This window comes from Dreissena polymorpha, chromosome 5 (assembly GCF_020536995.1).
Source record: "Dreissena polymorpha isolate Duluth1 chromosome 5, UMN_Dpol_1.0, whole genome shotgun sequence".
Taxonomy (NCBI): Eukaryota; Metazoa; Mollusca; class Bivalvia; order Myida; family Dreissenidae; genus Dreissena; species Dreissena polymorpha.
The window spans coordinates 92,460,086-92,473,273 of NC_068359.1; the positions used below are offsets into that span (position 1 = coordinate 92,460,086).

Below are 13,188 nucleotides of genomic sequence, written 5' to 3' on the forward strand. Positions count from 1 at the left end.
AGGTTTAGGTTGGTAAGTTGTATTATGGGTATTGCTGCCTTGCCTGTAACAAAGCAGTGCACAGGGTTTAGGTTGGTAAGTTGTATGGGTATTGCTGCCATGCCTGTAACAAAGCAGTGCACGGGGTTTAGGTTGGTAAGTTGTATTACCCATGGGTATTGCTGCCATGCCTGTAGCAAAGCAGTGCATGAGGTTTAGGTTGGTAAGTTGTATTATGGGTATTGCTGCCATGCGTGTAACAAAGCAGTGCACGAGGTTTAGGTTGGTAAGTTGTATGGGTATTGCTGCCATGCCTGTAACAAAGCAGTGCATGGGGTTTAGGTTGGAAAGTTGTATTAGCCATGGGTATTGCTGCCATGCCTGTAACAAAGCAGTGCACGGGGTTTTGGTTGGTAAGTTGTATTAGCCATGGGTATTGCTGCCATGCCTGTAACAAAGCAGTGCACGGGGTTTAGGTTGGTAAGTTATATGGGTATTGCTGCCATGCCTGTAACAAGGCAGTGCACGAGATTTAGGTTGGTAAGTTGTATCATGGGTATTGCTGCCATGCCTGTAACAAAGCAGTGCACGAGGTTTAGGTTGGTAAGTTGTATCATGGGTATTGCTGTCATGCCTGTAACAAAGCAGTGCACGGGGTTTAGGTTGGTAAGTTGTATCATGGGTATTGCTGCCATGCCTGTAACAAAGCAGTGCACGAGGTTTAGGTTGGTAAGTTGTATCATGGGTATTGCTGCCATGCCTGTAACAAAGCAGTGCACGAGGTTTAGGTTGGTAAGTTGTATCATGGGTATTGCTGCCATTCCTGTAACAAAGCAGTGCACGGGGTTTAGGTTGGTAAGTTGTATTAGCCATGGGTATTGCTGCCATGCCTGTAACAAAGCAGTGCACGAGGTTTAGATTGGTAAGTTGAATCATGGGTATTGCTGCCATGGGTGTAACAAAGCAGTGCACGGGGTTTAGGTTGGTAAGTTGTATGGGTATTGCTGCCATGCCTTTAACAAAGCAGTGCACGAGGTTTAGGTTGGTAAGTTGTATTATGGGTATTGCTGCCATGCCTGTAACAAAGCAGTGCATGAGGTTTAGGTTGGTAAGTTGTATTAGCCATGGGTATTGCTGCCATGCCTGTAACAAAGCAGTGCACGAGGTTTAGGTTGGTAAGTTGTATTAGCCATGGGTATTGCTGCCATGCCTGTAACAAAGCAGTGCACGGGGTTTAGGTTGGTAAGTTGTATTAGCCATGGGTATTGCTGGCATGCCTGTAACAAAGCAGTGCAGGGGGTTTAGGTTGGTAAGTTGTATTATGGGTTTTGCTGCCATGCCTGTAACAAAGCAGTGCACGAGGTTTAGCTTGGTAAGTTGTATTCACGTATGAGCCTTGGTCTGTGAACACAGGGCTTAATGCATGTGCGTAAAATATTTTCCGATATTAGCCTGTGCAGTCCGCACTGGGACAGCACTTTCCACATAAACTGTTTTTTTGGCTAAGAAGAGACTTCATTTAAACAAAAAAATCCACCCAAACAGAAAGTGTCATCATAGATTACCCTAGGCAGTCCACTTTACGCTCATGCACTAAGCCCTGTTTTTCCAAGATGTAGCTCATATTTATTCGCCCGCAGGTTGGCGTTTGATGAGGATCGGGTGCCGGACCTGACGTCAGAGGAATACCTGCAGGATGTACACAGCATCTCCTCCCTGCTCAAGATGTACTTCCGGGAGCTTCCTAACCCACTGCTCACCTACCAGCTCTATGACAAGTTTGCTGTAAGTACTTCCGGGAGCTTCCTAACCCACTGCTCACGTACCATGTCTATGACAAGTTTGCTGTAAGTACTGAGCACTGGTAGTCTGGCAGGCATGGATGGGTACAAAAACAGCACCTTTTGGACTAATCATATAACTACATGAGTCGGGCTCTGTGAAAACGGGGTTTAATGCATGTGCGTAAAGTGTCGTACCAGATTAGCCCTTGAAGTCCACACAGGGACATCAGGGATGACACTTTCCGCCTAAACTGGACTTTTGCTCAGAAGAAACTTTCTTTTCACAGAGTGAGCCATATTATTAAAAGTGTATTTACATTCTCTATTTTCTGTACAGAATGCAGTGAAGGATGATGACAACAAGCTGCTGCGTATCCATGACGTCGTGCAGCAGTTGCCTCCCCCTCACTACCGCACCACAGAGTACCTCATGAGACACCTGGCACGGGTCGCTGCACATGGCCACGAGACCGGCATGCATTCCAAGAACCTCGCCATTGTGTGGGCCCCCAATCTCCTCAGGTGAGCAATTACAGGACAGGTAGAATATTGGTTTGTTTTTGTTTTGAAAAAAATAAAAATAATGTAATTCCAGAAATATAAGTAGGAGAGAAATTCATGTTTACATATATTCTTTTAGTCAAAGGACCTATGATAGTCTTTTAATCAAGGTGCATAGAATTACCTGTACAAAAAGGGCTGAAGCTTTAACAAATTATTAAACTGGGATCACTGTCTTGAAATGGTCAATGGGGACTAACAGGGGTTTAAACCAGTTTAACTGCACACAAACCTCTTACTTAGCCCAGTTAGAGCCACTTAAAATCAGGGAGTTTAAAACTGGACTACAACAAATTCACAGAAAGAACTGGTAGATCCAAGCGTGGAATAAGAATCTTAACCCTTTTCCACTAATAAGCAAATTGAAAATGGCTATTTGCAAACAGCATAATACCAGAACAGCCTGCGAGTAACTTACAGTCTTTTCAGGTTTTATACTGTTTGCTGCTCATCACTTTCTAAATGTTGGAATTGAAGCCTTAAAAACTGTTATCTAGTAAGAAAGGTATTTAATTAAATATAACTTTCTAAGGGACTACAAATGAGTCAAAGTATGTTTCAAAGTTGTAAAGGGTTAACATGAGTTGTTGGATCAAAGTCACAACACAATGTGATAAATGTGAGTCAATGCACTAGGAAGACCTCTGTCTTAGCATGAGATGGATTTTAGTCACAGCACCAGGATGATCAAAGTCACAGCAAGATGTGGCTGATCAAGATTACATAAAGCTGTGGTAGGTCAGAGTATAAGCAAGATATGGATTATCAACATAGCATTATCCCTTTCCCACTTAGAAGCTAAGTTAAAATGGCTATGTGCAAACAGCACAAAACCAGAACAGCTTGCCAGTAACTCGCAGTTTGTACAGGTTTTATGCTGTTTGCTGCTCATGAGTATCTAAGGGTTGGAAATGAAACCTTTAAAACTTGGATCTAGTAAGAAAGGCCTTTAATTAAATTTAACTTTCTAAGGGACTACAAATGCTTCAAAATATGTTTCTAAGTGGTAACGGGTTATTTAATGGATCAGAGTCCCATCATGATGTGGTGAATGTGAATTACAACACTAGGTTGATCTCAGTTTAGAATGATGTGGATTTGGGTCACAGCATAAGGTGGATTAGTATCACAGCAAATTTTTGCAACTGATGTTACAGGTCCAAGGAGCTGGAGAGTGGGGGAGGGGCGGCGGCCCTGCAGGGGGTGGGCATACAGGCCGTGGTCACGGAGTTCCTCATACTGTATGCTGACCTCATCTTCAGTGATAAGATGCCTTCCTACTCCACTCCTCAACTGAAAAGTAAGTCAATCAGCCATAGCTCATGTTGGTGTGTGTTGCCACATTGTTGACAAGGTCTATCTGCTTCTTTTTTGAACATGTTAAGTATTACTGTGTAATCCTAGGTGGCAATATATATCTGGTTATGTAGCTGGTATTGTTTGCGGAAGAAATTGTATTAAATCGATGAACATACTTGCAGCTTTGAAAAACTGGATATGGTAGTATTTTTGTTAAAAGATCATTTATTGTTTTGTTCTTCTTTTTAACTAAATCTTGTTTATTTTCATAATATATTTCCTGAAAACGTATAACCATTATTCTTTCTCATTTCGATAGTATACGAATTGATTTGGATAACTTACCCTAAATAATATTTATGCTTTTGTTTTCGCTATTTTTGTCTCTTTATGGAGTCAAAAAGTAGGATTTAATTGGTTTATATAAGAGAAACTAAATGCTGATAAGATAATCATTTATTTAATATATGGATTTAGCAATTAAAATGATTGGACAGTTGAATGTACTGCAAGTGGGGGTTGTCTCTTTTGTCTTAATTGCGTGACACCTAACTGTGAATAAAATGTCAATTATCTTAGACAATAGATTATAAGAAGTCATTTAACAGTGTACCAACACTAGTGGTAACTCTTATATAAAAAAAATAAAGACACTACCCCTCTCTTTGCATCCTCCCGTTTGCCAATACTCATCTTGTTAATTGATGTCAGCTGAATCCAAACAATGACTTTTACACGAAAGTCGGCTGCAATGAACCAAAACTGCGAATTAGCACTTATTCCTTTTTTTTAAGTTTCTATGAATAAAAATCAAATACATGTATTCCAATAAAAATTTTGGGTTTGAATATTCGGCCAATTTTCGAATATTCTAATATTTGTTTTCATCCCTAGTAAAAAAAAAAATAATCAAGCAAAATAAACACAGATGGTATCTTGTTTACAGAGACCCAGAAGAAACCACGCCCTAAGTCTCTGGCAATCTCCACGCCCACCCGTCTCCTCTCTCTTGAGGAGGCGAGAGAAAGGGCCTTGATGGGCGGGTTTGTGAAGCCTGACCAGAGGTACATTGACGTAGGGGGCGGGCCAGAGAATCTACCAGCCAAGTACCACACTGTGATAGATCTGCCTGGATACAAGTAAGATGTTGTGTCTCTGCTGTTGTTTTTTAGCTCACCTGAGCACAACGTGCTCATGGTGAGCTTTTGTGATGGCCTTTTGTCCGCCGTGCGTTGTGCGGCGTGCAGCGTCAACATTTGCCTTGTGAACACTCCACATATGAAACTTGGTCAGAACATTTGTCCCATTGATACCTCGACTGAGTTCGACACTGGGTCATGCTGGGTCAAAAACTAGGTCACTAGGTGAAAAAAAAAGAAAAACCTTGTGAACACTGTAGCTGTCACATTTGATGCCCAATCTTCATGTAACTTTGTCAAAATGTTTGTCTAAATGATATGTTGGTTGAGTTCAAAAATGGTTCCGGTCCCTTGAAAAACATGGCAGGGCAGTATTCCTTATATGGCTATTGAGAAACTTTGTGAACACTCTAGAAGTCACAATTTTTGTCCAATCATCATGAAACTTGGTCAAAACATTGGTTTCATTTATATCTCGGACGAGTTCGAAAATGGTCCAGATCGGTAAAAAAACATGGCCGCCAGGGGGCGGGGCAGTTTTCTCTATATGTATATAGTGAAAACGTGAACACTCAAGAAGTCACATTTTTGGTCCAATCCTTATGAAATTTGGTCAATGACGTGTTTTCTGGATAAGACGGTTGAGTTCGAAAATGGTCCAGATCGGTGGAAAAACATGGCCACTAGGGGGTGGGGCAGTTTTCTCTATATGTTTATAGTGAAAACATGTAAACAGCCTAGTTGTGATAAGCCATAATGTTAAAGAAAGATAACCTGTACATACTTTCTAATAGTTAATTAATAGTTAACTCCCTTGTATAAACCTGGGACTTCTTTCATAAAATGTGGTGTACATGAAGACAGTAGTTTGCATGCAATTTAATAAACCTATGTCATAAAATAACTGTACATGTACTAATGCACTGTAGAGCCTTATCTTTGATCTTTACTGATAAGCCAAGTTAACCTACTGGTGTATTTAGTAGACTACTGTGCTATGAAACTGTTTCCATGGCAACCTTGTTATTTGGCATTTTCTAAATTAGAAAGACTCTTTTGATTGAAATAACTTTTATAAATTCTTCTTATTTTTTACATTTGAGTCACTGGAGTTTTCCACTCTCCATAAATTGTGTTCTTTAGATTAAGTTAGACTTATTTTATAAACTAAATTTTTGGAGCAACTTCTAGACTAACAGTAACTAATATTTAGTTTATATCAGTTTTTTTGACAGATTGTGATCTTTTTACATTCATTAAGGTATTTGCTGTAAGATTAATTCTTTGAGTGTATTCAGGCGTACCTGACTGGACGCCTTTAGTTAATTGAATTACAACCAGTAAGTGTGCTAGAAATAAGCGTTCTTTAATAAGACTCGATAAATATTTCCGTATTACATAAGTGCTCACAAAGTTACATAACTTGTAACCGTCCCGTGACCGATTCACTTGCGTAAGCGAACAAGACCGCACTACCAAAGTTGTTTATAGTAAAACATTGTGAATACTTTTAGTCACATTTTTAGTTCAATCTGAATGACACTTGCTGATCTTCACACATGGTGACAATCTTTATGAGCATAATATTTTTTGCTCATGGTGACTTTTGTGATCACCTTTTGTCAATTGTCTGTCTTCCGTTGTGCGTCATGAATATTTGCCTTGTTATACCCCCCACAAACGAAGTTTAGGGGGGTATATAGGAGTGAACTTGTCTGTCAGTCTGTCGGTGCGTATTAAGTGTCTGCTCTCTAATTCAAGTAGTTTTATCCGATCTTCACCAAACTTGGTCAGAAGTTGTATCTACATGATGTCTAGGCCAAGTTCGAACATGGGCCTTGCCAGGTCAAAAACTAGGTCACGGGGTCACTTTGTGCGTTTTAAACATTCAGCATGTTGTCCGCTCTCTAATTCAAGTAGTTTTCATCCGATCTTCACCAAACTTGGTCAGAAGTTGTATCTAGATGATGTCTAGGCCAAGTTCGAACATGGGCCTTGCTGGGTCAAAAACTAGGTCACGGGGTCACTTAGTGCGTTTTATACATTCAGCATGTTGTCCGCTCTCTAATTCAAGTAGTTTTCATTCGTTCTTCACCAAACTTGGTCAGAAGTTGTATCTAGATGATCTTAAGGCCAAGTTTGAACATGGGCCATGCCAGATCAAAAACTAGGTCACGGGGTCACTTAGTGCGTTTTTTAACATTCAGCATGGTGTCCTCTCTCTTATTCAAGTAGTTTTCATCCGATCTTCACCAAACTTGGTCAAAAGTTTTATCTAGATGATCTGAAGGCCAAGTTCAAACATGGGCCATGCCAGATCAAAAACTAGGTCACAGGATCACTTAGTACGTTTTACACAATGAGCATGGTGTCTGCTCTTCAATTCAAGTAGTTTAAATCCGATCTTCACCACACTTGGTCAGAAGTTGTAACTAGATGATGTGTAGGCCAAGTTCGAACATGGGCCATGCTGGGTCAAAAACTAGGTCACGGGGTTCACTTAGTGCGTTTTAAACATCACAATGTTGTCCGCTCTCTAATTCAAGTAGTTTTCATCCAATCTTCACCAAACTTGGTCAGAAGTTGTATCTAGATGATGTCTAGGTCAAGTTTGAATATGGGTCATGCCGGGTCAAAAACTAGGTCACGGGGTATCTTAGTGCGTTTTAAACCTCACCATGTTGTCCGCTCTCTAATTCAAGTATTTTTCATCCAATCCTCACCAAACTTGGTCACAAGTTTTATCTAAATGATCTCTAGGGTAAGTTTGAACATGGGCCATTCTGGGCCTAAAACTAGGTCATGGGGTCACTTAATGCGTTTTTATGTCCCCCACTATAGTAGTGGTGGACATATTGTTTTTGCCCTGTCTGTTGGTCTGTTAGTCTGTTGGTCTGTTGGTTGGTCTGTTGGTTGATTGGTTTGCGCCAACTTTAACATTTGCAATAACTTTTGCAATATTGAAGATAGGAACTTAATATTTGGCATGCATATGTATCTCATGGAGCTGCACATTTTGAGTGGTGAAAGGTCAAGGTCAAGGTCATCCTTCAAGGTCAAAGGTCAAATATATGGGTCAAAATCGCTCATTTAATGTACACTTTTGCAGTATTTCAATATTCAAGATTGCAACTTGATATTTGGCATGCATGTGTATCTCATGGAGCTGCACAATTTGAGTGGTGAAAGGTCAAGGTCATCCTTCAAGGTCAGATGTCAAATATATGTGGCCAAAATCGCTCATTTTATGAGTACTTTTGAAATTTTGAAGATAGCAACTTGATATTTGGCATGCATGTGTATCTCATGGAGCTGCACATTTTGAGTGGTGAAAGGTCATGGTCAAGGTCATCATTCAAGGTCAGAGGTCAAATATATGTGGCCCAAATCGCTAATTTTATGAATACTTCTGCAATATTGAAGATAGCAACTTGATACTTATCATGCATGTGTATCTCACGGAGCTGCACATTTTTAGTGGTGAAAGGTCAAGGTCAAGGTCATCCTTCAAGGTCAAATATATGGGTCAAAATTGCTCATGTAATGTCACTTCTGCAATATTGAAGCTAGCAATTTTATATTTGAAATGCATGTGTATCTCATGGAGCTGCACATTTTGAGTGGTGAAGGGTCAAGGTCAAGGTCATCCTACAAGGTCAAACGTCATATAGGGGGACATTGTGTTTCACAAACACATCTTGTTTAACATTCAGCATGGTGTCCGCTCTCTAATTCAAGTAGTTTACATCCGATCTTCACAAAACTTGGTCAGAAGTTTTATGGAGATGATCTTAAGGCCAAGTTAGAACATGGGCCTTTGTGTGTCAAAAACTAGGTCAAGGGGTCACTAAGTGCGTTTTAAAAATTGAGCATGGTGTCCGCTGTTTTTTGTGAACACGACATGCAAAATATTATGTGTCAATGCAGCATGTGGGGTTATTCTTCACGTCTGTGACAAAGCTCTAGTTAAAACTGTAGAGGCCACATTTATTGTTGGATCATCATGAAACTTTGTCAGAAGATTTGTCCCAATAATATCTTGTACGAGTTCAAAAATGGTTCCAGTCTGTTGAAAAACGTTTCTGCCATGGGGCCATTTGTTGTTCATTCTTCATGAAACTTGGTTAGACAATTTGTTCTATTGATATCTTGGGCTGCAAAGAACAGGTCATTTCTTTTTATCTCAGGTGAGCGACTTTGGGCCTTTCAGGCCCTCTTGTTTGGGAACTTACTTTGGACTTGGACATTTTATGTAAGGAAGAAGGAAAGTTGTTGATATTTTGTCTTTTGATCTTATATCTTATTCATCTTAACAATTACTTTATGAATCTGCTTCAACTTGTCAATCCTTTCATGCTACTTTACTATGATATATTGTGATGTGTAACATACAATTAAACTAACAAATCCTCTATTTTTTTTTGTCATATAAATAGTATTATATTTCAGACTTCTGTTATACATTTCGAAAGGTTGTCAAGCTGTAGTGGATGTAATGTCCGCCGAATATCCTAGAGGTTTTTGAGTTTGAGCCACAATGTGGGGTCTGTCTTTTAATTTTTATCTCTAACCAGAGAACCGACTGAAGAGTGTCTCAATAACCATTGGTCTTTATATGCCATCAAATATATTCTTTTGAACTAAATGTGTTTATACAGTATATAAAAAAGTACACAGAATGCACCTTCAGCTGCACCAGCAGGAGCAAAACTTTATTATGCATTGCGGTTTGTATTTATGGCAAGGAACCAATTGCCAAACAATGAAGCACTTAACAAATGAACAAGACAAGCCACACAATCATGTACACAACAAACAACAACGAATAAAACTGTGCATTGGTTATTTTGTGGGTTGAAACCGGGTTGAAACCAGTTTTAAAGAGCTCCAATTCTCTCATTTTGCTCAGTATTATTCACAAAACATTTAAGTGTAAAAAACATTTCAACTTAAGCTGTATAAAATTGTACAAGTATAATTTTTTCAAATAAATAAAAATATTATAGCCATTTTCAATAAAAATATTATAAAACACAGAAGGAGATCCCAATTCTGGAAAGCCTTTAACCCTTTACCACTAAGATACATAATTAAACCCTTTACCACTAAGATACATAATTAAACCCTTTACCACTAAGATACATAATTAAACCCTTTACCACTAAGATACATAATTAAACCCTTTACCACTAAGATACATAATTAAACCCTTTACCACTAAGATACATAATTAAACCCTTTACCACTAAGATACATAATTAAACCCTTTACCACTAAGATACAGCCTTTAGATACATAATTAAAGACCTGTCTTACTGGATTCAAGTTTTAAAGGCATCGTTTCCAACCCTTACTGGTAGATACCGATGAGCAGCAAACAGCATAAACCTGAACAGACTTTGAGTTACACACTAGCTATTCTGGTTTTATGCTGTTTGCACATAGCCATTTTCACTTTGCTTATGAGTGGAAAAGGGTTGAAATTACACAATTTACACCTGATGGCCTACATGCATCTGTTAGAGTAAAATGTATTCGATGGTTAAACTTGTTGTTGCAGGAAGAAAGGCAGTAGTAAAGATAAAGGCAAGAAATCTCCCGGAGGCTTGAAATCTCTCTTTACTAAATCTCGCTCAGGCAGTGTGCGGCAGAAAGGTCGCAAGGCCCAGAGTATACATGGTATGTCATTACTTGACCGGTTTTAGCTGATGAGAGAAGGCCTCGTTTGAATGGCTTATAGTATTGTTTTGCATTTGAGCCTGGCATTGGGAAAATGGGGTTTAATGCATGTGGGCAGTGTGGACATGTCAAGCACGTGCATTAAGCCCTGTTTTCCCAAAGCAAGGCTCATTATTTTCATTGGCATTGTTTGACTTTGTAACTTGAATTTGAGCAAATTTAGTTAATAATTCACTTTAATACTAAGTTGTTGATTAAAGCTATTAAGAATTTGTGTTGTTAAAAATATAAGCTAAAATCTTTCAAAGAAATGATTTAAAGAAAAATGTATTGATCTTTACTTGATTATTTGGAAATTATCAGCTAGGATAAATTATTTTGGTTAGATTGATTTCAGAACTTATCACCTCTGAAATGAATATACAGTTATGTTATTGAGAGCTTAGTTTTAATGGCTTGATATTTTTGTGAATAAAATATCATGTTTATAAAACATGGTTATAAAATCTGGTTATATTAATACTTCTGATACTCTCAACATTGAGATTGATGACCTTACTGCGACACATTTTGTATCATAATCCTCCGGAATGTCTCATATTTTAGATAATATACAATATAGCTTAACACTTTGTGTACATGTATGCTGCAGAATCTCTCAACTTTGATATTAGAGACCATACTGCCCAATTGCTAGTTGTTTACATGGTATACCATATAATTTGTGTATCTGAATTCTGCAGAATCTCTAAACTTTGATATTGGCGACCGCAAGGCTATCACAGAGGAGGACGTGCAGCACTGGAAGCGTCGCCGTATACGCAGCGCTAAAAGTGCTGAGTCACTGCTGTCACTACCGGTAACCAGTCGGCTCGGAAGCCCCCTCAGTGAGAGTCTGGACCCAAACAGGCTCATGAACATTCTGGCCGGTAAGAACTGGTGACAGAACAGCACCCACTTTTGTTAAATCAATTAAGTTTATATTGGCAGCACTCTGTAAAAACCTTGCTTTATGTATGTGCATAATGTGTCGTCCCAGATCAGCCTGTGCAATCCGCACAGGACAACACGTTTGTCTAGACTTAAAAATTTTTGTTAAGAAGAGCCTTCCTTTAAACACAAAAGTCCATTAAAGTGGAAAGTGTTGTCCCTGATTTGCCTGTACTAATCTGGGATGACACTTTAAGCATATGCATTAAGCAATGTTTTACCCGAGTAGGGCACATTAATATATATATAATATATTTATAGTAAAGCAATAAGAGGCAACTGGTGGTGGAACAGTGATGGTAGGATTGGTATATTCAACTGGTCTCTGAATGACTTTGTTTTCATGGTTGCATCATCCTTTCAATGTACTTGAAATCATTGGACAAACAGCCATAACCAAGAATAAACTTAACTTAAATACAAGATTGTGGTAAAATCTAATTTTTAGCTCACCTGTCACGAAGTGTCATGGTGAGCTTATGTGACCGTGTGATGTCCGGCATCCGTTGTGCGTGTGTGCGTGCGTGTGTGCGTGTGTTCGTCAACAAGTTGTTTGTGTAGACAGTAGAGATCACAGTTTTCATCCAATCTTTATGAAATTTGGTCAGAATATTTATCTTGATGAAATCTGGGTTGGGATTCTATTTGGGTCATCTGGGGTCAAAAACTAGGTCACTAGGTCAAATAATAGAAAAACCTTGTGTAGACAATAGAGGTCACATTTTCATCCAATCTTTATGAAATTTGGTCATAATGTTTATCTTGATGAAATCTGGGCTGGGATTGTATTTGGGTCATCTGGGTCCAAAACTAGGTCACTAGGTCAAATAATAGAAAAACCTTGTGTAGACAACAGAGGTCACAGTTTTCATCTAATCGTTATGAAATTTGGTCAGAATGTTTATCTTAATGAAATCTGGGCTGGGATTGTATTTGGGTCATCTGGGGTCAAAAACTAGTTCACTAGGTCAAATAATAGAAATACCTTGTGTAGACAATAGAGGTCACAGTTTTCATTCAATCTTTATGAAATTTGGTCAGAATATTTATCTTGATGAAGTCTGGGTTGGGATTGTATTTGGGTCATCTGGGGTCAAAAACTAGGTCACTAGGTCAAATAATAGAAAAACCTTGTGTAGACAGTAGAGGTCATAGTTTTTATCTGATCTTAATGAAATATGGTCAGAATGTTTATCTTGATAATATCTGATTTTGGATCATATATGGGTCATCTGGGGTCAAAAATTAGGTCACCTGGCCAATTCTAGTAAAACCTTGTGTAGATGAAAGAGGTCACAGTTTTCATCACATCTAAATGAAATTTCGTCAAAATGTATTAATTAATGAAATCTGGCTGGGGATTGTATATGGGTCTGATAGAATTTTAGTTGATGTAGCAAGGTTAGTCAGGTGAGCGATTCAGGGCCATCATGGCCCTCTTGTTTTTTGTATTGTCAATTTTGCTCTGGAACTGTAAAATGTAAGTGATTGAAATATATTTACAGCAATTTTATAGATATTTTACTTATGAACTTGTCATTATTCTTGTCGTGTTACAACATGTAGAACAACTGTCATGACAGTGTATATATCTGTATTACTTAATTACATGTAAGTTAGTATTGTTATTTCTCTTCAAAATCTATTTCAATTTTTCTTAAGATTTTGAGTTAAACTTTATTCGCATAACAATCTAATGGAGCCATGCACTGGGAAAATAAGGCTTAATGCTTGTGCATCAAGTGTTGTCCCAGATT

General features: G+C 38.5%; 1 protein-coding gene across 6 annotated transcripts in view; it reads left to right on the top strand.

The window, feature by feature from the left end:
* The window catches only part of LOC127882166 (uncharacterized), a 96,394-nt gene that overhangs the window by 72,728 nt on the left and 10,478 nt on the right, over positions 1-13,188 (top strand). For all 6 annotated transcript variants that reach the window (XM_052430642.1, XM_052430647.1, XM_052430641.1 and 3 more), the window contains 6 exons: positions 1,620-1,764; positions 2,101-2,285; positions 3,482-3,624; positions 4,570-4,762; positions 10,323-10,441; positions 11,185-11,370. In XM_052430642.1, the coding sequence (XP_052286602.1) occupies positions 1,620-1,764; positions 2,101-2,285; positions 3,482-3,624; positions 4,570-4,762; positions 10,323-10,441; positions 11,185-11,370 (971 nt within the window). The remainder of the gene's footprint in view (positions 1-1,619; positions 1,765-2,100; positions 2,286-3,481; positions 3,625-4,569; positions 4,763-10,322; positions 10,442-11,184; positions 11,371-13,188) is intronic.